The sequence below is a fragment of the Labeo rohita genome, chromosome 5 (genome assembly GCF_022985175.1).
Source record: "Labeo rohita strain BAU-BD-2019 chromosome 5, IGBB_LRoh.1.0, whole genome shotgun sequence".
NCBI lineage: Eukaryota > Metazoa > Chordata > Actinopteri > Cypriniformes > Cyprinidae > Labeo > Labeo rohita.
Window position 1 is genome coordinate 23,246,915 of NC_066873.1, and position 25,161 is coordinate 23,272,075.

Sequence of the window (25,161 nt, forward strand, 5' to 3'; positions counted from 1 at the left end):
GAAATAACTTCTGATTGGATCTTCTTCTGTTCTGGTCTCCATAGGAACCCATTCAAATAGCACCCAAATAGCAGCTTCATGTCATCTACACACTCATTAAACATCGAGGAGTGAGGCACTGACAAATGGCGCTATTGAGCCACGTGCTTTTTAAAAACTTTTTAATACGTTTAACATTAGATTATCAGCTCGGAATATACGCAAATTTGACTAGAAACACTGGAGACTGGAAATGCAAAACATCCTTCTGGTTAAGAGCCAGGCATGACTTCCGTGTTCAGGAAAAATGCCAGCACGTTTCTGAAGCGTCCCAGAAGTGGCTCTCCATGCTGCGTCGCTAAAGATTAGCACCTAGTCTTTTTTTGACAAATAATAATAATAATAATAATAGTCTTGCAACAGGCGATACCCTCTGACTATTGTCGATAAACAACACTGTCGATCAGCACAACCTTAATGAAAGATCTATATTTGCCATAGAGGTCAGCAGATGATTTTGCTGAACTAACACAATCGAATGAGACATCTACATAATACATATACACACACACACACACACACACGCTCCCCTTCACTTTTATACTTTGGTTTTGTTTCCGAAGCGTCAATACAGAATGACACTATCATCTCTCTGCCGCGAATGTACTGTAAAAGCTCTAAAAATCACAGAAGTCAATTTCTGCTGAAGGCGAGCAGAAATAAGATGGACATTCTCTATGCCTACAATGTGTCAGTCAGGCTTGAGTGAAAGCACACACAAACAGTTCCATTAAATTTGTCAGCAGCAGCATTCCACTTCCACAGTTTAGATTTGTTATGTTCATATGAACTACAAATCATATCAGATCTTTTCCAATGCATACTCAGGCACAGTTTGGAAAACAGCATTCACATTAACGACAAAAACAGACCAAACTGACATCAAATGAATCAAAACACTAAAAGGATCAACCATTTTTAAGTGAATTGCACTACACTGGTCACACCGTATGCTTGTTTTTGCATGCAGCCCAGTGTTGTACGTTACTATTATTTTATCTCATCACATTCAAATCAGACCGTCAACTCACGGCTTGGGTAAAATATCACTTCTGCTGGAAGACTCATACGTTTCCACTGGAAAACACTAAAGCCAGAAAAATCATTTATGTGAATGTGTAAGACACAATATGACAGGTACTCCCACTACAACAGACATAAATACATGCATCAACTCTCCCTGGCCTAAAGCACAAACTGAAATACCAGGAATTTGCACAGAAACCTAACAGTTAAGGTCTTTAGGACATTCTGTGTGGGACATTTTATGTCCTGGGGGACACCTGAGAGAATGTACTAAACTCCATGTAGTCATGTGAATCTATAATTTTGAGTATGTGTAAATTCCAGAGTAGGCTGGTCGTGTTGTGACAGAGCCACTATCCCGAGGTGATGTTCAGAAGAAACAGAGCGTGAGACAGGGCATTAGAGAGAGACAGCACAGCCACACGCCTGTTGACATGGAGCTCAAAACTTAACAGAAAACTTTGATGGTGAGTTAAAGTGTCAAATGTGAAAACTATACAAGTTAACTGCTCTAATCGTCCTCTTGCATTCTACCATTTTCATAATCACACTGAAATGTCCTGATATTTTGTTGCTGCTTCACTTGTGATCCAAATCTTGTGGTAACTGACATTTGTTTTGAGCACGTCTGTGTTTAGTAATATCAGGTTAGCAGACACTGTTCTGCACCACGCTACTATAAGCAGCTCAGGTATGTCTGAAAGCTGATGCAAGTCTAGACTTTTTTTCCTGTATTGGCTAGTGCCATGTTGACAGCACACTGACAGAGGTATTAAACTGTGTACACAACATATTTATCTACAAACATACACATATGCACATCTTTACACCCCCTTCTTCTGGGTAATACAGACATGTTTTGAGAAAACAATTTCAGAGATCACTGTGCAAACAATAACTGGAATGCATTAGCTCTGATGTCCTAAAGATAAACCCTTTAAAGCATGTTTTCATTCTGAGATGTCATCTCACTTTGTATGTGTGCTGGATGCAACCAGCATTTCACTGCAACATTTTACATCCAGCATCGACACAAAGTCAAAGTTAAATGTCAACTTAGAATGTTTAACGATGCTCTCCTATGGTCCACACCTGTCATACGGATGGCTTGTAGCAGATGCCTTATGTTTGTTTGTTTTACACCTGATTTTCCAACTTTAGGCTGAACTTACTTGGCCTCAAAAAAAAATAAAAAAATAAATAAATAAATCCCAGGTGATATTCAACAGAAATGAATAGGTACAACAGTCCATGAAGACGATCTATATAATATAATATAATATAATATAATATAATATAACATAATATAATATAATATAGAATTTTTATTGCATTTTTTACTTTCACAACTGTTTCACAAAAGTTTGGGGTCAGTAAGATTGCTTTTTTTTTTGTAAAGAAGTCATCACATAAGCTCACCAAGGCAGCAATTATTTTAATAAAAACAGTAATACAGAAAATATTTATTAGAATAAAATCACTTTTTCCTATTCCTCTATTTTAATTTATTTTTAAAATGTTAATTATTCCTCTGATGGCAAATCTGAATTTTCCACTGCCATGACACATTTATTTTATTAGGATTTATTTGAAATACACTATCAGTCAAAATTTTTGAACAGTAAGATTTCTAATTGTTTTTTTTTTATTTATTTATTTAAAAAAAAATATATATATAGACAACATCAGGCGATGTCTAGTATTAGGCACCAAAGAGTAATAGAGAGATGAATTAAAATGACCAGAATCTGACCCTAAACCAGAGAGACTCTCTCTGGAGCAAGGAAAAACAAACAAACAAACAAACAAACAAAAACATGATACATTGAAATCATAATAAACAACAGAGAACAAGAATTAGAAGAATACAGAGAACAACACACTGAACTGTAACAGACGTTTAAATTCACAAAACACACACACATCTGGTAGTAGTGGTGTAATTGCTGCTGTCTAGCTGCTGTTTGGGCGTGTTGTGGGATGCCGTATATTCTACCCTTTCATCTCTCTCTCCTGTCATTATTGTTAAGCCCTACATCTTCCGGGCCTATTTTTTTCTGCTTGCGTTTCTGCCCACATTTTCATCTCTGATCACTAATTCCTACAGTAGCGACCTAATAGCCTATAGAGCGGAAATGGCCCGCCCCACCCTTCGTCACTGAAGGAATGTGGGTAACTGAGTCCTGTGACAGTCTGACAGCCCATTCCTGAACTATAAACCAGCTACAGAAACATTGAGCATGAGTTCGTTTTGGAGACTAATTACAATGAATGATGTCTACTTGTGTATTTTAAAGTGTGACACAAACCAGTTTTGAAAGGAAATTTTACTTTTTCTCGGCCTTGCAACATTTTAAATCCTTAACACTTAGACACAAAGTCAGCCTGTTTCTCAAAGCTATCATATGACTTCAGAAGACTTGAAATACAGCACACAAGTCGCACAGACCATGGTGCTTTGTTTGTCATTACTGAAGCATAATGTCCTTATGGAAATAGTAAGCTGTCACTGTATAGAAGAGAAACTCAAACATTCATCATCATCTGTGTTACACAGAAGAAAAAAAGACACACAGGTTTGGAACAACATACGTTAGGTAAACGATGACACAACAGTCATCTTCAGGTGAACTATTCATTTAACTTTAAATCACAGAGGTGTGTCCTGTAATCAGCTGATGGGCATGTGCAGTGATGTGGCAAACATCCTCCTGCAGTGCCTACTTCCTTGAAACAAGTTTCGGCCTCTTATGGTTCTTCACATGTTCATATGTGTGCAGGTCAGTTGAAATTAAAAACATTTATTTTAAATTAACTCATAAAACATTGACAAAAGACCATTTATTATGACACTTTTTTAAAAAACTTAATTACAACATTCAATGTATAAAAAATTAAAGCTGTTTCTTTTAAAACTAGCACAAAATGTTTGTTTTGTCCAATTTCCTAGATTAAAGAACACACCTGTTACAGCGAAAAGAACCAAGTACTTATTACACACACACACACACACACACTGAATGACAGTAAAAGAATGAAGACACACACCTCTAATGTCTATAACTAAGAGGAATTTTCCTCATGTGAAGGCATCTTAAATAGAAACCTGCCATCTTCATAGTTCCCCCCTGACATCAGCCTTGCTGCAATGCTTTTATGCAGCAATGTTAATAAGATGCTTTCTAACTGTCAACACTTAGCTTGTATGTGAGCCTACAGAGAGGAAAAAGAAATCTTGCATAACCCCATTCTTACATACGCACACTACACAGAGGGGTGAAAATGATGGGTTCAAAGGTATTTCTGACATCTGGAGATCGTAAGTGACACTGGAGGATGGAACAGAACAGTGAAAACAGAAAAAAAATGGCCAAAAATGGCATTTTTACCCAAATTTGACTACATCAATACATATCCTTCATACTACCATTGGCTCCTGGCATATAAGTTAATGATAAACAGACATCATGGAAGCCTCTCTCAGTTTGATTTCCTTTTGACAAACTGAAAGACACTTAGCAAGACACTTAATGACTTTTATTTTCACCACTCACCATCTTACCAATGGGATTCATTAAAAAATAAAAACCATTGGTGAAATGTACAGTATTCAGCGATTGTATTTTGACTGCTGCTGAATACTTTACTACGAATATTCAAAATCAGCAGTGGTCAAAATGAAAAATGAAAAAAAAAATATTTAGGACACACATTATAGAATCCTATTCAACCTGTGTTTGATTTCTCAAATGACACCAAAACTATCTGAAAACCACATCATTTGTGTCATGCATAAAAAAAAACACATACTCAATTGTGACTGGATTAAAATCACAAGGTGTCTATGAAACAACAGTACCTGACCTTCTCAGGGAAAACCAGTTCTGTCTAAACAGGGTTTAATAGAATAATTCAACCGAAAATTTTAATTCTGTCATCATTTACTCACCACCATGTTGTTTGAAAACTGTATAACAGTCTTACTTCTATGAAACAGAAAAGAATACATCTAAGAAATGTCTTTTTTGGCTCTTACAATGGAAGTCAATGGTGCCGAAACCATTTAGTTATCAGCATTCTTATCTTTAGATCTTCTTTATATGTTTCACAGAAGGAATTCTTAAAGGTTTGGAACAACATGAGGGTGAGTAAATGGTGACACTCTTTTAGGTTTGGAACAAAATGAGGGTGAGTAAATAATGACACTTAAGGATTGGAGCAGCACAAGGCTGAGTAAATTATGACAAGTGAATTATAAACTACGTGTTGAGTTTGTATAGATTAGTTGTTTGGACAAGATGCATTTGGGGCATGACTCCCTTATATCTCTACATTCAGTCTCAGTTCTGTTAAAACTCCAGCAGGTGTGAAACGATGGTGTGTTTGTGCTATTTTCAAACGGTTTTTGATACTGCAAATAAACCATAAAGTTGAGCTCAATACAAATCCTAAGTGTCAGTTTACTGAAGAGACTGAAGATGAAATATTTCAGTATACATATGCTACATTTAAGCAATTATGAAAGCAACTTTGACTCACTACAGAACATGAATATCATATCTTCCAGCAGAAAACCAGAAAACCTCAATGTACCTGAATTTGGTCAACAAAAAATACCCAACCGACCATCTATATAACATAATGACTATAGCCAATGCTGCTATGATGCCTCTGAAACAAAAGGGATTTTTTCCCTCCAAAAACACAACACTAAAAGATGATTAAGACACACTCTGCATGTCAACAGAGACGTAAAAATGACAGTTTAACATAAACTTCAGAAAAAGGAAGTCAAGATACATGACCGACCACACTTCTGTTATACTACGGTGTTTGTTACTCTGTTTTAGAGTATCAGAGCTGAGAGGTATAAGATTTGAGGTGACTTGTGTGAAACAGAACATGCATGAACTAGCCCAAAACATCTCAGTAGCATTTTTGACAACAGTTGTAGAGCTACTGGCTTGTGCTGCAGGCGTGAACACTTACTTTACTCAAATGCAGAGGTACCGGTCTGAGCCAAACTTTATTACATCAGAGCGTGTGCTACTATACAGATCTACACAACCTGCACTGCATTCCTTAAAAAGTCAGCACAGATTCTCATGGGTTTGCGAGGAAGATAAGATCAAACTGAACAATTATCTATAAAAAAATTCAGACTGTTAACTTTGCAACTTGTAGATGTAGCCTATTTTTCCTAACAAAAAACGTTACATTTTTTTTGCATCATATTGTTAGACAGTTTTCTTCTTATTGTAGGTAAACATTAATACATTTTTCACATATTTAAGATCAAGTGTCTTGACAAACCACATTACACACACACTTCCTCCATATTAAATTGCCTAATATAAAAAACAAGTAAATAGCTCGTTTTTATTAGGCTTTGTGAATGTGTGCTTAAAGTTGTTAAAATTTCTTTAAACAATAAAACAAGCCTTCATTGTCCTTATGATCAAGTACTGTGCAATGCATTTGGCTAAAGAGATTATTTAGTAGGTAAACTATATACATTATGAAGTCTATATATTCACATACAATTATTCATATACACTGCACATGCACACACACCAGAGTAAGAACATCTGGATAGCGGAAGAGTGAAAAGGGAGGATGTTTTCCTGGAACAACTCACTGTGACTATCCCAAGAGCAGAACAGTAAATAAGTACAGAAAGTAAAAGAAGATGACAGTAACATCAACAGTGATAACAGCAAGATTGTGAGAGTCTGCGGACTGCATTCAAGAGACACTTCACCCAAAAACGAACACTCTGTCATCGTTTACTTAACCTCAAGTGGTTCTAAACTTGTATGACTTTCTTTCTATTAGAATCTATTCTATTCTTCTGCAGAACAGATTATATTTAAGAATGTTTCAACTATTTTTGTTCATACAGTGAAAGTCAATGAAGCATAAAACTGCACAGAAACCCCATTGTACAGTTTCTGACTTTGTACTCCCTCCATTCTTATCTCATGGCTGTTATACATACTTAACAGGGCTGCTACATTACACACAAGTACACGAGAGAATGGCATTCCAGTAGATGACACAGGATGTAGCCTAACGTGGTGACAAACATGGAAGCGCAGTGGAGAGAGCAAATGTCTAAGGATTTTGAAGACAGCCAAGAGGAGACTGTTTTTCCTTTTATTTGTAAGCAAACTTGGTTCTCATGAGACTAGCATATTCTCACCGCAGCTTACGCTACGTCTACTTCATCTGCTAGAATGCCACTCTCTTGTGAACACACACGCGACAATTAGCGGAAACTAGAGATTATGGTTTATAAAGTTTTAAATATGGATATTTTTCTTAAACTGATGCACTGATTTGCTTGGGGAGGCTTTTATTAACCCCCCAGAGCCGTGCGGAGCACTTTTTTTGATGGACGGATGCATTTTTTTAATGGACTTTAATACTATGGCACTTTTAAATGTTTGAATTTAATTGGCTGATGAACATTCTAAGGTGCAATTATTTTCAGGGAAACGCACGGCTAAAGTAGTTCCAGGAAGGTCTCAGTCTCAGCCTCAGATGTAACACCTACAGACCACTGACTGAACGTCTGGTACATATGGCATACAAAAGTGGAAATACTCCAGGAGTTTCAAAGTCGTCATTGGATTGGTTGAACTATAAAGGACTTCCGGGAGAAGCGTGTCACGTCCTTTAACATTCTGACCTGGGAACAAAGATGCTGTGATGTCAAACCCCCTCACAAAAGTAGAAAGTGATGAGTGCTTATCATGATCAACTAAACACTGGATTGTCAAAAGTATGTGAAATATTTAAAGTTCGTGGCACAAAATCTTTCAAATACAGTGAGTTTTACTCACTGGTCTGTTATTGTGGGAACATCTCCATGCCCATAAACGCGCCACAAAACAGAACGTGACTGGTTGCTTTACCTGTCAGTCATATGGCTTCTTGGGCGGGCCTTGGCCATTCAAAGCGGCCAAGGTTCCCAGACCTTCTGCTGTCAGTATGAAGGTCTGGCTATGCAAGACTAGGCAGGTTTTGACTGCATTACGTTCATATCACTTTGCCAAATGACTTGAGTTCTTTCAAAGGTCCTTAAAGCCTACAACAGCAAAGGCACCAAAACCCACAAGGACACTGACCAAGTAAATAAATATAGCTAACAATAGGATATAAATGGCACATTATCTCCACGTTTTTGAAACAAAACTAGGTTTCCTACTTTATTTCTCCCGACAAACATATTCTGCTCTGACGATTTTATCTGCAAAATACTTTAGCATTTTAAAAGCTACATGTCATTTCTTACTAATAACAGCGTTGTTGAAGATGATGAACTTGCAGTTTCGCTATTAGTAGCTGAAAGGCGCACAGGTAATTCACACACGCTTAATCTCTCTCTCTTTTTTTTCTGTCTGTCTAATTACTTCGCAATTAACTGCATTAATCTGCTGTCAACGGCTCAACCCTCCACTGCCCGGTCTAAAATGACATTTTTGGAATTAGCAAGGGAGGTGTGGGATGAAATGCGTAAAATATTAATCCTACAAAAAAGAGCATTTTCGAGACAAAAACCTGACAAATGTTGTGAAATACAATATTTGAGGTGTGGTAACCACAGTATAAGTGGAAAAATTGAGTCTGGTCAGGATAATAATGCACACCCGAGGTGTAACGGTGTAACTCATGGCCGTCATCATGGCCGCATCACCACCTTGGGTGTGCATTATTTTCAAATAATCCAACAGCCTGTCGTCAATTATTCCTGACCCATTGGACTGCTGAATTGCAACAGCCATTCACTGCTATTTCTGGACGTTTTTAATATAACTCCGATTGCATTCATCTGAAAGAAGAAATTCATATACACTTGAGGGTGAGTAATTAAAAGTCATTTTAATTTTTGGGTGAACCACCCCTTTAAATTCTCTGCCTGGGATTCTAGTAAATCTATGTTTGTGTCTGTGCATGAAGAATTTTTGTGTATCTCTGTGTAATGACTAAGAGGGAGAGGTAGGGGGAGGAGTACATGTTTTCCTCTTCAGGGTGACTGACACTGGGGTAGAAAACCTTTTAAACCTAAGCACACTCACAAATGCACACTGCTTATCAGCAGAATTTCACTGAGATTTCAGAATGAAATTTTTATCCACGCTGATATTCTCCAGCTCCTGTCAGCTTACACTCCTAGGTCACTCCACTCCTGCTCTGGGTCACCATTTCCGCCTGCTTCTGCTGGTTGAAGCTTCGATGGGTATCACACACCCAAAGCCAATTAAGCAGACTTTGAAAAATATTCACTGTTATTACTTAGAAGAAAAAAAAAGTTTCCTGCAACTTTCACACTCACACTCTTTCACCGAAAAGGCTGCAGGGAATCAATGAATGTTTTTTCATGTGCTGTTTTTACATAATTATGCTAAAACTAAAAATATGTAGGAGAAAGAAAATGTGCACTGCAATGGTGCAATTAGTCAGGGCCTTATATTGTGATTAATTTAATATTGCCATTAAATACTTATAAATGTATAAAATGCAGTGAACATAAACTTTAGTTTTTGCATTTACATAAACAACTAAATGACCTATATGCACAATCCACTATTAAATTTACAGCATATGCACATATGCTTATTTTGCATGTCAAAACTTTCACTAGCATTCTGGCATGCACAGTTTGTGCACACATCTGTTTGCATTTTGACATTTGAAGACTGATGTTTCAAAATCTTATAAATAGGGCTTTCTTGTATCGTCTGGCTTTTATAAACTGATTTATTAGCATTACATTTTGCATGTAAACATTCAGTGACATTTCAAATTACATACTGGGTTTACAAAGAGTGGGGGAATAAAAAAAAAAAAGTGTGTAAGGGAGAACGAAAACTGATTTATCCAAACTGTCCTGGAATGACAGTGACACATTAAGTTCTTTAGAAGTGGTGACACAACCTTGCAAAAAAAAAAAAAAAAAAAGACTCTTATCCAATCCTCTTCACTGCAGCATGAACAAACACCCACATGCTCGCATGCAATATTACCTTGCTGCAGGGATTTATTTAAATTAGGATAATTACAACCACAACAGACAAACTGGTATTGCATCACACATATACATTTAGAACAACCAGCCTGACTAAGCATGAAGACAGTGTCTGAGCAGGCCCCCTGATACGACGCACCTGTACTTCTGTAAAATGCTTTAAAAAAGTCAGCCTAAGGGTAACCTGACCGGAATTACCAGTGTGTGAGGACATGAGAAGAGGGGAGGATCACAAGCTGCTCGAGCAGAAAAGATACATGAGACACTGAATCTGTGTGTGTCTGAGAACGTGTGTCAAAAAGCTGGTATCCGCCAGATTTCGGACGAGTGCAGTGACGCAATTACAGTAATCATTAACACATACGTGACATGCTGTTCTCTCTCTTGCTTTCAAATCTCCATGTCTTCTTTACTATTATGTGTTATGCACAGAACACTGATGTTTGACATCCATTCATCTGTCTAAACCAGCGGTTTTAGACCCACTCGGGGCCTTGGCAAACTAACAAGGGGGCCTCAAGATTATTTAAGTTACAGTAGTCAACATCTGAAGTGGATCAAAAAAAGTTCAAAGTTGTCCTAAGACAAAAACGTGTATTGTTTTGGTTTTAGGACAACTTTGAAAGGTTTTGATCCACTTTAACTGTATTTAAAATTCCCTCTTGAACATCATTTTACCAGTCAAAAGTTTTTAAACCGTAAGAATTAATGTTTTTTACAGAATTCTCACCAAGCCTGCATTTTTTGATCCAAAATACAGCAAATCAGTAATATTGTGAAATATTATTACTATTTAAAATAACTACGTTCTATTTGAATATATTTTAAAATGTAACATCATTACTCCAGTCTTCAGTGTCACATGATCCTTCAGAAATCATTTTAATATGCTGATTTGCTGTTCATTTACTGTATTATTATCTATATTTAAAACAGTTGATTTTTTTTTTCCAGTATCCTTTGATGAATAGAAAGATCCAAAGATCCGCATTTATCTGCAATAAAAAGTTTTTGTAACATTTTATCCTATACCATTCAAAAGCTTGAAGTCAGTATAATAATTTTTGGGAAAGAAACAATAGAAATTAATATGTTCATTTAGCAAGAATACTTTTATTTATGCTTTTCTATTTCAGATAAATGCTGTTCTTTTGAACTTTCTATTCATCAAAGAATCCTCTACTCCGCTACTTTCAATATAATAATAATAATAATAATAATAATAATAATAATAATAATAATAATAATACTACATGTTTTTTGAGCAACAAATCAGAATATTAGAATGATTTCTGAAGGATCATGTGACTGGAGTAATGATGCTAAAAATTCAGCTTTGAAATCACAGGAATAAATTACGTTTTAAAATATATTCAAATTTAAAATGGTTATTTTACCTAGTAAAAATATTTCCGAATTTTACTGTTTTTGCTGTACTTTGGATCAAATAAATGCAGGCTTAGTGAGCAGAAGAGTCTTTAAAAACATTACAAATCTTACTGTTCAAAAACTTTTGACAGGTAGTGTATAACGTAGCCTAATTTTAAAGCTTTGATTTAGGGATCTAGAAAAATCTTGTGTATTCATAAACTCATAACTCCATAGGCATTCAAAACATTAAATGAATAGCTTCTGAAATATTTTATTGGGTACAAATTCAAAATCCTTATCCTTGATTAACTCATATGGTAATACTGTTGTGAACACTGGCAAACTTTGGAGTCAAAAAAATGAGAACCACTAATCTAGAGCTTCTTTGAAAGAACAAGATGGACCAAACATGTCAAAGTCTCAATCTAAACATTTTTAATAGTTTCAAAACGTGACTAGCCGACTAGAGATTGTGCTTCCAGGATTAATTTTAGACAATTACTTGCTGGGAGTCTTGAGGTGTGTGTTCATATTCAAGGCCTGTTTAGCAGATGTCATTCAAAAGATAATAGGCCTGAAAAGTACAATGCTTGAGTCATTATCTCCCTGTTAACTGAGAAACACTCCCCATGACCTCAAACGCGCGCACAAACACGGCAGATCAGATCTCACATCGTGTGGGGGGGATTAGCAGAGTTCACACGTGCTAAGTGGCGCCTGTCTAAAAAGTGTGGTTACAAAAAGAAAAAAAAACATATTGAATGAACAACCCAACTACAAAAAAACAAACATCATGACCATTCTTCAAGACTCCAACTCTATATCAATACACACAAGAGCAGTTTCTATCCTCTCATTTCCAGTCCTATTATCCTCTACACTCCCTTCTTATCCTCTTCCCTTCCCGTCTGTTCCTCTCCACTCCTTTCCCACCTATTATCCTCTCCCCTCTTATCCTCCCTCTCCTACACCTTTCCGTACTGAACTTCCCTCTCGTCCTCTTCTCTCGCTCCCATTTTAACAGTGTAATTTGGATCTGGGGCAAAAGCCCTGCGGTACCTGAAATAAGGCCACTCTCTAGGAGACCAGCACAGGTCTCTGTGTCTCTCTCTCTCATGCACAGGCACAAAAATAAATCATTGTAGGCCTATTTTCTTTGGTGCAGAGAGAGAGAGAGAGAGAGAGAGAGAGAGAACAGGAAAGTTGATCATTTCTGCAGCTAAATTCATCAAAGGACAGATTTAAGGTTGGAAATTCTATCTCCACTACATTATGTCACAGTTTCCAGTGTTTAAGTATTGTTACTTTAAATGCCATGCATTTATTTGAGAACTTGAGCTGGTCAGCTAGACCTTAGAAACTTGGTCTCATATCAATTCAATGTGCTGTTGAAGTGATTTCAGTACATTTCTCATGTTTTAACGTGAAAATGAGCAAATACAGTGAAACAGTCCTAATCTAAAGATCAGTGCATAATGAGGTGATTTATCAAAACAGTTAAAGATAAATGTGAAGATACTGATATTCATGAGCTTACCCTACATTCACTTTCACATCTGTGCACCATCTAACTTTTTCAAAAATAAGTGACACCCATGATGATGGGTTTCAGTTTGTGAGGGGAAACGTCAGTAACCGTAAGATCTGGATGAGGTCACGAACTTTTTGAATGTGACATTTAAAGCTGTTGACTGTCTCAGAAGATTTATAAAATGACTCAAAAGACAAAAGAGGTTAGTTGAGAAGCTGAGCTACTCCTACAGATACATCTAAAAAAGAGAAAAAAAAAAAGAGAGAGAGAAAAGAGAGAGACAAAATATGAGGTTGCCGAGAACAAACAGTCTTACCTTGCAGCTGTTTGAAACGGCCCTCCAGGATGTTGGAATATTGCACCTGGTTTACAAAGGCAGCTGGCGAGAGACACCGCTCAGGTTCGCTCGGATCAAAATCCATGTCTCTTCTCTTTCGCTGTAACGCTCAATTGCTTTCACTGTGAACCGTCCCTCCAACCCTGACTCTCAACTTTCATCCAAAACAAATCGATCACTCCACAAGAGTAAAGCCAAGAGTCATGAGCATGGCACATAAAATGTAAGCTTGAAAAATTAAAACCAAGGAAAAAAAACAGCCAAATGTTTAACTTTCCTCAAAGATCCAAAAAAAGTTTGGTTCAGAAACACAAACTCTCCAGGTGAGCGCATGCATTCGAGCGTTTCATCAGCGCACGCTGAGCCGCGCCATTCTGCTTTATCCGTTTGAGAAAAGCCTTCTTCCTTTAATTGACTCTCTCTCTCTTTCTTTCCTTTTTTCTGGCAAAAAAGGAACCCACGTGCAGTTGAAGTGAGAAGAAGGTACAGTAAAAACAAAATGTTCTTCTTTCACCGTTCTTCTCTTGTTCAAAAGCACTCTTCTCTCAGTGCAAAACTCTTCTTGCTCTCTCTCGTCCACTCAGATCAGACTGAGTGTGTCTGTGTGCGCACACGCACACACGCACACCTTGTTTGAGTAAGCCTGCAGAACTAGCTGCACTCAGCTTCCTAAGTAAACAAAGCCTCCTACTCTCTCTCTCTCTCTCGGTTTCTGAGCTTTGGCATTTGCATAAGGTGTGTGTGGGAGGAGCAGATCCCAGGCTGAGCGAGCGAGAGAGAATGACGGACAGAGGGAGGGTGAGGAGGTGTGGGCTGAACCATTTCTGAAGGTGGACAGGGGGTGGGGTAGAGTTCAAGAGATAGATGGTTTCACAGGAGAGATGGGCGTGTGGAACCAGCCCCTGCAGGCGATCAGATAGTCAGAAGGAATCATGAGCACTGCTTGGATTTTTATGTGGGGTAATACATTTTAGTGATTTTTGTGGGTGTTCAGCTGTTGCGGGAGTTTTACATTTAATTCATCATGTCAGAAAGTCCCTCTCTTGCTTCGAGCACGTGCACAGATAAAAATAAGACGTTAAGACAGGAAGGAAGTCCTTGAGAAAGACTCAACAAGCAAGCGCTGTCTTTCTTCCTGTGCAAGTGTGTATGTGTGCTCCACCTCATACCCGTGAACCGCCAACGTCGGCAGTGACAGTAAACTCATCTTGTAATGCCTCCAAATGAATCAGAAAACAGAATCTGTTATGTAAGTGCAGACACATTAATAAGAAAAACCTTGATTAGGGCATTTCGAGCTCTCACAAATAGAACTGCAGAACACACACATTTTCACACATGCATTTCTTCTGTGTGCAGATTTTACGAGAGGAAGTGGGTGTAATGAAGACCAGTCCAGTGGCAGGTTGTGCTGATTAGCAAGTGTCACCAGCAGCGACCATCAAAGAACAGAGGTCACAGGTCAAAGCATGGCCAGAAGCATTAGGCAAACAGTCAGCCAGCATGTCACTGGAAGAACGCATTTTATCATGGTAAACTCACACAAAATGGGAAGATCAGGAGGATGAAGAGATAGTACAGGGGATAAATAAACTGGGTTACAACATTCTTACAATAACATACAGCTGAGGTCAAAAGTTTAAATACACCTTACCAAATCTGCAAAATGTGAATTATTTTACCAAAATAAGACGGATCATAAAAAAAAAAAAGCATGTTATTTTTTATTTAGTACTGACCTGAGTAAGATATTTCACATAAAAGACATTTACATATAGTCCACAAGAGAAAATAAGTTAAATTTAAAAAAATGACCACGTTCAAGTTTACATACGCTTGATTCTCAATACTGTGTTGTTACTTGAATGATCCACAGCTGTGTTTTTTTGTTTAGTGATAGTTGTTCATGAGTCCCTTGTTTGTCCTGAACTGTTAAACTGCCAGCCGTTCTTCAGAAAAATCCTTCAGGTCCCACAAATTCTTTGGTTTTTCAGCATCTTTGTGTATTTGAACCCTTTCCAACAATGACTGTATGATTTTGAGATCTAATTAAGGGACTCATACGCAACCATTACAAAAGGTTCAAACACTCAAAATCATACAGTCATTGTTGGAAAGGGTTTAAACACACAAAAATGCTGAAAAACCAAAGAATTTGTGGGACCTTTCTGGATTTTTCTGACAGGATAAAGGATTCAGGAACAACTATCACTAAAAAAAACAAACAAAAAACACAGCTGTGGATCATTCAGGTAACAACACAGCATTAAGAATCAAGTATATGTAAGCTTTTGAATGGGGTATTTTTTATAACTAAATCTTGTGGACTATATTTGAAGCGATCTGGGAAAACCCGTTGCATGTTGCGCTGGGTCGTTTCCAGGATATTCGGAAAATAGGTCAAATGTCATTTTTTGGTCAAAATTAAGTTTTCATTAATTATTCTATAACATCTTTTCTATTATCTCTGTAAATACCTCTGCGAAATTCACTTGTTTAGTGAAAAAAGCGATTTATTGCAGCAAGCAGAAATGACACTGTCTTTCTCTTATGCTAAGAATGTGCTGCTGAGGTGCTTTCCCTTAACATCACAAAAACATTTTACCTATCAAAATAAATCACGTAACATATTTAATAAAGGTGTATCAATTCACATTCTCCGCCAGTCCTGTGTAAACTACGGAGGCATGCAAAGTTTTTTTTAATTTATTTTTTAATATCGTGAGATGGCGGAGCGCAACAACGCAGTTGTACTGCAAGTACTGCAGCTGCTCACTTAACCAATCTGCTCAATCTACTCAATCTTGGTGATGTCAGTGCCCTAAAAGACATTACAGTGGACTATTATAGCGCTCCCGACTTGACCGACAGTTCTTGGTAAACCCGTAAAGTGAAAGTGAAAGTCGTCTTACTTTAAACCCGTTTTTCTCAAAATTCCATTCCTGAAAATCATCGCTATCAGCCAAATTAAAATAGCCATAACTTTGGTTACGTTCAAGCTATGGAAATAATAAAAACAGTTTTGGAAAGGGCCTGACCAGCTTTCATATGGTATCAAAACCTAAAAAGGTAAAATTTCACCATGTGTTGGGTTTTCCTAGATCGCATCACATATGTAAATGTCTTTTATGTGAAATATCTTATTCAGGTCAGAACTAAATAAAAAATAAAATGCATTTTGTATGATCCCTCTTATTTTGGTAAAATAATTAATATTTTGCAGATTCTGCAATGTGTATGTAAACTTTTGACCTCAACTGTACATATGAATCTTTGAGTTTTTTCTTTACTTGCCTTTAGTTGGCTAAAATCAGAGCGCACTGGCAAAAAAAGCACTTGCTAGCAAATGTAAATGTATATCAAAATGGGAGACAAAAAAAAGTGAAATGAAAGGTTTCATTTTCAAGAACTGTCACAGAACCACTCCCAAAATGAAAAAAAAAAAAAAAAAAAAAAAAAGAGGTCACTGTGCTATTGTTTGTACAGTATATCTTGCATGTAGCTTTAATAAAATTCTTTTATTATATGAGTGTTTATATAATGAAAAAAAGACAGAGCGTGAGAGAGACAAAGAGGAGGACAGAAATGTCTGAGAACAGCTCAAGTTAACAGTGTATGGGTGTGAGAGACATGAGCACTGGGCCTCTGAGACCCTCCTCTCCTCTGTCTTTCAAGAGCTTTAAACAACATTCTAGCTCAGTATTCTGTTTCCATTCCCCTACCAGCATTTTCAGGAATGAACGTTTTGCCTAAAGTCTATTTTGATTGATATGGTGGTTTTCACATGCTGGGTCTGAAGCATAAAAACAACAAAGAGAATTAAACTCCTCTCAAGTGAATCAATTATATAGACCAGCAGGTGCTGCTATCAAGTCCATTAAGCCTCAAGTAACTCATGTCTTTTTCCAGCCATTAATTACTACATTTATGAAATATTTTACCTTTGAGGATTTCCCAGCCTGGATATCCCTAAAGGGGAGATTTTGTCAGATTTAGCTAACTCCTGGGGACCATTTTGTCCCAAACACACACAGAGCTGATGACAAGGTTAGCTCCTTCTCAGTCCCACTACATTCCCAGCTCACACATCCGTGTGGGCGTTTGGCTTTGAAACAAGCCATCTTTTACATATTAATGTCATAAACGCACATACACGTCAACTTGAATTACTTTCATTCAATATCCATTTAATATTCATCTACAAAAAAACATATTAGCTTATATCAGCTGTATAACAATATAAAAATTATTTCTCTGGAGAAAGACAGAAATATCACAGATTTATAGTGCATTTTAAAAGCAATTTACTATTACTAAAAATATCTGATCTAACTTAATACTAAAATGATTTACATGTAAATAAACCAAAAAAAAAAGTATGTTAAAAAACATACTATAACACTTTTTTTTTCCCCCAAATGTTAAAATCTTTCAAAATGTTAAGTTTGCATGCAGGCATTTGGTGAATCTTGATTTATCCACTTCACATCTGCTGCTTTAAAAGTGTGTATAAATTGTTTCATTATGTGCCATCATAACATGCCTGACAAACGTGTGAAAAAACATGACAACGACTGGCTTTAAAAGAAACAAGGAAAAGAGATACAGCAGGTCATAAATATGACATTAGAAAAGCCCTGGAGATGAGACAGTGAGAGAGTGCCACTAGGTGAATAACAGCACTGGAAGAATGTGGATATCAAGTCACTGCTTGTCAAAAGATGGTATCTCAGTGCACATCAACTGCTGTGTTACGCACTGACGTCTATATATAGAATGCTTTTGAAAACCATATTCCATATACAAAAACCATACTTGAAACTGCTTTATTAATATTATGTATACGTATATTATCATGCACACAGTTCACCAAGATCACTGTAAGCATTTAAAGGTTGTTTGTATGAAGGTTGTTCAATTTTTTATTTTTTTTAATTTGAGATGTTGCCTTATGCCACCCCCTACTGGACACAATCATACAACGCAACCTGTTGAAAACTAGCTGATAAAGCAAGCACGCAAACCACCACACACACTGGAAGCACACTGGTGCAAAAACCAAGCCTTGACTCGCACACATTGGAATAAGTAACAAAACTGACCTGCGAGAGCTTTAATGCGGGAACGCTCGAACAGACGTGCAGAACTGTTTTCATTATCCCACTCTGTTTCAGCTGCAATGTCCCAGCGGTTGTTGATGTCGTTGTACTGCTGCTGGATCTCGACGCTGTCAAAATCAGTAGGTGAGATGGTGCTCATGGTCGCAGCTGGAAACTCAACAGCTGCCCTGGAAATCAGAGAAGAAAAAAAAGTGAGGAGATGATTGAGGCTGAGCTTTATACTGGTAAAGTGATTAAAAAAATATATAAAATGTAATCAAATATATGTGAAAATACTTTATAAACCAAACCTTCAAATATTGCTAAAAGCAAATTTAAAGGGATAGCTCACCCAAAAATAAAAATTCTGTCATTAATTACTCACCCTCATGTCATTCCAAACCTGTAAGGCCTTGTTCATCTTCAAAACACAAATTAAGATATTTATATCTTACAGGTTTGGAACGACATGAGGGTGAGAAATTAATGACCTAATTTTCATTTTGGGTGAACTAACCATTTAAAAGCGTTCAAGAGGTAGAAAATATATCTCAGTAACAGACTGTAAGCAGATGAGGTTAGTCTAACCTGGTACAGCACAGATAGGGCACATTAGCTGTCCTGCAATCTGCACTCATTTAGTATTCTGAACATTTTCCACAATAACATCAGAACATGGGCCAAAATTAACAAGTGCCAAGTGCCAAATGGAAATAACAAAAAGCTTTGCTGAATAAATTATTTTTTTGCCAGCTGGTCAGTAACTTTATGAGAAACTAACATCATTTATAATTGAAATCGGTTTATGATAAACTATGAATGACATTCTGGCCCTCACTGATGTAAGTGACGCATCTGATTCTAATTTGGTGAGACATACAGTTAAACTAAATTCACCATTAATATTTTATCAGTATCAATATTTTTTAATACGTTTTAAAGCTATACATGAGATATATTTTACAAGCATTAAACCACCAGAATGAAAATATCAGGATCAAAAAAGCATTATGTATCTTGGCATATTTGTCACCAGTAAGATTTCACAGAGAGACAGAGACTGGCTCACTTGATATACGAGGCTGTGAACATATTTTTTTTAAATTAATTTAAATTAATTATAGCAATGCAATGCAAAATAGAAATCCATTACATATTTATAGTCAGTAAAATTCCTTAATTCACCCATCTTTGGCATGTATAGCAAAAGGTTAAGTCTATTCCTGCATCTTCGACTTTTGCCTTTAAAAGATAAGTTCACCTCCAGAATAAAAATTTCTTGATAATTTACTCCCCATGTAATCCAAGATGTCTTCAGTCACAAAGAAATTGTTTTTTTGTGGAAAACATTCCAGGATCTTCTATGGTGGCCAACGGGCGTAGCTTCAAAGAGCTCTACACAATCACAGCTGAGGAATAAGGATCTTATCTAGCAAACGATCAGCTATTTTCTTAAAACAATATAAATGTATATAGTTTTTAACCAGAACTGCTCGTCTTGCATCAGCCTGACCTCACGCATTATGTAATGATGTTCAAAAGGTCACCCGTGACATAGGCGGAACAACCGACCCAGTGTTTACAAAGCAAATATGTAAAGAAAGTCAAACGACCTTTACAAAAATAGGTAAAACAATAATGTTGGACGATTCTGAAGTTGGTAGGGAAAATGAGGAGAAAATTGTACACATGTACACAGATGATGAACTAAGCGTGTGTGACCTTTCCAACGTGATTACAAGCATGAATTCGCAGAGCTAGTGCAAGATGAGCATTTGTAGTTAAAAAGAATATAATTTTTTGTTGTTGCCGTTTTAGAAAATGACCGATCATTTTGCCAGACAGGACAGGACAAATTCCTCAACTGGGATTGTGTAGAGAGCCCTTTGAAGTTGCACTGAAACTGCAATTTGGACCTTCAACCCGTTGGCTTCCACTGAAGTCCACTATATGGAGAAAAATCCTGGAGTGCGTTCCTTAAAAACCTTAATTTCTTTGTGACGTAAAGAAACACATGAACATCTTGGATGACATGAGGGTGAGTAAACTATCAAGAATTTTTTTTTTTATGGAAGTGAATTTATCCCTTAAGGTCTGGTCAAGATTTATGGCAGAACAAAATATTATTACAAGGCAACAAACTTTTTTTTCCATCAAGGGAAATTCGTCAAAAAAAATTATCAGCACAGGAAGAAATAGTTAACACATGCAGATCAACTAAGATTAATTCAAACCTAAACCAAAATACAGATTAAATAAAATCTCTTGTGCCTTCCTTGACTGAGCAATCCCTGGTGCTAATCCCACCAGAAAGAGAAGTTCTTAGAATCCAGAGATTCTGGAAGGAAAAAGAGAATTGCCTGTAGGACAAAGTTTATCCCATAAATATTTCACAGCATTACAAACCCCCAGGGCCAGAGGAGAGAAACAGGGATCAGGTAAAATGTGCATCCCTCACACACACTGTTCTTCTTTCTTTTTTCTCCGTTTCACACTGAACATATACTTGCACTCAAGGACACTGGGCACTATAAGATCATATGCATATAAAACACAAAACAGTCCAGCCAGAATATTACTAAACCATTTAGCCTTTTGACACGGAAAATAAACAAATACACACAGGTTGATAAAAAGGGGATCAATTACATTTATGATCAATCATTTTTGTCTGGCCCAGAGTATGTGCGTGTGTGTGTGTGTGTATGTGCAAAATGCATGATTGAAAAAGAAGGTGTAATGGTGGTGTCATTAAAAGAGATTTTAACACTATGATACCCTTGGTTTAGCAAATTCAAAGCATCAGTGTTACTTCAACAAAAATTCATGGCTCCAAACCAATTGAAACCTATTGTTTGTAGTTTAGCAACATGCTAACACTTCTATGTGCTATTTGTATGATACATTTGAATGTTCATTTTGTAGAACAATTCTAAAACAGTTCCTTGTCAGCAAACAGGAACGCAAGTCAATAGGTTTTGATACAGAGCCAGTTTGTGCATCCTCTCATGGCAATGTACCTCAAAAACCATAGAGGTCTGTGTGCATGGGTATATGGTGAACAGTTTGGTGGCCTACATAAGGGAAAGCATATGAGCATGTGTTTTCGTTCATGTGGTAGGGAACAGCTTGTGTAGCTCTCATATCAGTGTGAGCGAGCATGTCTATGCGTCCGATCTCTCTCAGCAGGGTCCAGCTTTAATCCACTCGCCTCACCCTGAGCATCACCTCACCGACAGCTCCATCAGTCATAAAGAGAGCAGGAAGGGTGGGGGACTGGACTCTAGAGGATACACAGTGTCTTTTAGGGACATGCAAACAAAGGAACCCCAGGTGCTCTTGATGGTGACATTCGGATTCACTGATGACCTTATAAGGGACAGAGATTTACAGTGTATTACAGTGATTTATGGACCTGATTTCATGTATTTGCTTGAACAGTTGGAAGGGAATATGGACTAAAATGAAATGCCTCAAGTCAAATGGCCATACCAGGATGTTTTGGTCTTAGTTTTCCATCTTTTATACAGTCTACAGTGGCTACATTTAGCAATAGCTGTGTTAATATCACTGGAGACAAATGACTTCCTATTTGTGCTGGCCTAGCTACAAAAACACAGAATTGGATATTGTATAAGATGAATAGAAATATAGAATAGATAGATATGTGTTTGTTGCATCATCATCATCTGGTCTGAGAACACTAAAAACAGGTGTATTTCTGAGATTTAGCAGAATGAATGTGTGCGAGTCGTAGTTTGTGTGCACGAGGCACACATCGAGAGATAAACCCGTATTTTGGAGGGATCTCAACCCAAACAAAGAGAGAAGGAGGGCTGTTTCCAATCCCATTAGTGTGTAGATTAAGGAAGTGCTGAAAATAGAGACTGGACATAGAGCAGTTATCCAGGATTACACCCACACACTCCTTTAGCGCCTCCGTTACTGACACAACATCCACACATCTCTTCTGTCAAATATCTATCAGGCATGTTCCCAAAATCAGCATTTTGATTTGCTCACCTCTCAGCAGCGGTTTCATAACACCACTGACAGATGCTTTATATCACTGCACTTCAATGAAACAGGGTTTCATACGCTGTTGTTTCAGGTTGTTCCGAATTCACAGAGTAAAAACTCTGTCTGGCAAAATTTGAGGAGATGTTTCAGTATCTTGATTCAAAAATTATAAGCTAATTTATGCATAACAACCTTACTTCAAACATAATACAGTTTCAGTTATCATATCTCAGCATATGGCAAATCCCTGAGGAATAAAAACAGCAACACTTCCTCTTCTCTGTTGTCTGCCTGTAGCTCGCACTCATCTTCATGTAAATGAAAATTTAAGCAATCAGTCACAAACGACCATTTTAATCCCACCATTCTGAACCTGTATAATTTTCCTTGTTCTGTGAAGCACATAATTAGGTGTGAGGCAGAATGTCCAAGCATTTATGCATTTTTTAGAAAAAATAAAATTTAAGGTTATTTATACTGCTAAAAATCAAAAAAGCCACATAAGTGGTCAATAAAATGATTCAAGCCTATACCCTATCAAGATCCTCATGATGAGGTAACCATAGAGGCAGTCCCGTGTCCCAGGATAGAAACAGCAGGTCGGTCAACCATGTGTTTGTACTATGTCTAATGAACATATTCTGTGCAAGCATACACCCAAACACACACACACAGGCACAGAAAAACTCCCGTGAGGACAGGGACTCAGGTGCAGCCATTCCAGACAAAATGGGTCCCTCTTCCCAAATCTCTTTAACCTGCTCTAGTGTTCATCTTCAAAAAGCTGCCTGAAGGGTGCTGAGGAGTGTTAAAATCACTCACAATAATCCCAATCTGGTTGGGTGGGGCTGTGGCGGGGGTGGATCAGACACACCCATCCCACTCCAGCCCATGACACTGTGTGTGTCTGTGAAGAAAAGAATAAAAGGGGATAAGAAGATTTGGAGTCTGAGAATGAGGGAAAGAAAAAAAGAAATGAACAAAAATACACTACACTGTATTTTTGTTCTAACACTAAAATGCCAAGGAACCACGCCAGTCAAAAAAAAAAAACTCTCATCGTATTTCCTCCCTCTACTTCAAAAATCATTTCAAAATCATCATACATCGCTGCAGAAGTACTGACCCAGTCTTTGCAAAGTGAACATGCAAAGAAGATCAAACACCCTTAACAAAAAAGGTTAAACAGCGATGTAGGATGATTTTAAAGTTGAGGGAGAACATGAGATGGGAGTTTTTCGACATACCCTAACTGTCATGAACTGGAAAACCAGAGTACAGGCAGAGCAAGACAAGACGAGTGTTTAATAATAAAAGGTATATTAATTGTAATTTTTAAATGAAAATAACTGATCGTTTCACTAAACAAGACCCTTCTTCCTTGGCTGGGATCATTTGCAACCGCATTTGGGATCGTTTGAAGCCGCATTTGAATTGCATTTTGGAAATTCAAACTTAGGGCACCATGATAAGGGAATTTGTGAGCGTGTGTACTCATCAACAGCTCAGACGTTTTCAGTGCTAATCTAAGTGCCTCTAATTTGTGCGTTTTCAGTGCTGAACAATCTAAGTGCCTCTGATTGGCCAATGCATTCCTAAATTTAACAGAAACACGTTCGATTGATTATAGGGTACGATTATGACAAAAAACATAATTGTCGATTTTTCCCTTGAAATCGTAATTGCAATTATTAATTACAATTATCAATTTACATTTAATGATGTTTTTAATAGCTTTATACCACTGTTTGAAGTACTGCATGCCACCTTTTTATATATAGTTTCATCTTTAAATATAAAAAGTAAAAATTTAAAAATTAAAACAATGAAAAAAAAAAAAACAACCTTAAGATAACCTGTAGGAAAAACACCCCCACCCCCATATCTTAAAGGAGAAGTCCACTTCCAAAACAAAGATTCACATATAATGTACTCACCCGCTTGTCATCCAGGATGTTTATGTATTTCTTTCTTCAGTCATAAAGAAATTATCTTTTTTGAGGAAAACATTTCTGCAATTTTCTTCATATAATGGACTTCATTGGTGCTCCGATTTTGAACTTCCAAAAGGCGGTTTAAAATGCGGCTTCAAACGATCCCAAATGCAGTTGTAAACGATCCCAGCTGAGGAAGAAGGGTCTTATCTAGCGACACGATCGGTTATTTTCATATAAAAAATACAATTTAAATACTTTTTTGATCTCAAATGCTCGTCTTGCCTTTCTGTCCCTGAACTCTGTGTATTCTGACTCAAGACAGTTAGGGTATGTCGAAAAACCCCAATTGTATTTTCTCCCTCAACTTTAAAACTTCAAAACTTCAAAAATCATTTCAAAATCATCCTACATTACTGCAAAAGTTCCGACCCAATCTTTGCAAAGTGAACATCAAACATCAGAAGATCAAACACCCTCAACAAAAAAGTTAAAACAGTGATATAAGATGATTTCAAAGTTGAAAGAAAACATAAGATGGGAGTTTTTTGACATACCCGAACTGTCATGAACCAGAACAAAAACAGTCCAGGCAGAGTAAGACAAGACGAGCGTTTGGCATCAAAAAGTATATAAATTGTATTATTTTTATTAAAATAACCGATTGTTATGCTAGATAAGACCCTTCTTTCTCGGCTGGGATCATTTACAACCACATTTGGGATCGTTTGAAGCCACATTTAAACTGCATTTTGGAAGTTCAACATCGGGGC

The 25,161-nt window shown here is 37.1% G+C and overlaps 1 protein-coding gene across 5 annotated transcripts in view; it reads right to left on the minus strand.

The window, feature by feature from the left end:
- Positions 1–25,161, minus strand: part of LOC127164965 (spectrin beta chain, non-erythrocytic 1) — a 73,440-nt gene that overhangs the window by 35,795 nt on the left and 12,484 nt on the right. For 3 of the 5 annotated variants that reach the window (XM_051109166.1, XM_051109169.1, XM_051109167.1), the window contains exon 2: positions 18,438–18,622. In XM_051109166.1, coding sequence (XP_050965123.1) covers positions 18,438–18,594 — 157 coding nt within the window. In that variant the 5' untranslated portion in view covers positions 18,595–18,622. Of the gene's footprint in view, positions 1–13,314; positions 14,038–18,437; positions 18,623–25,161 lie in introns of those variants that run through there. The other 2 variants (XM_051109170.1, XM_051109168.1) reach the window with 1 other exon arrangement.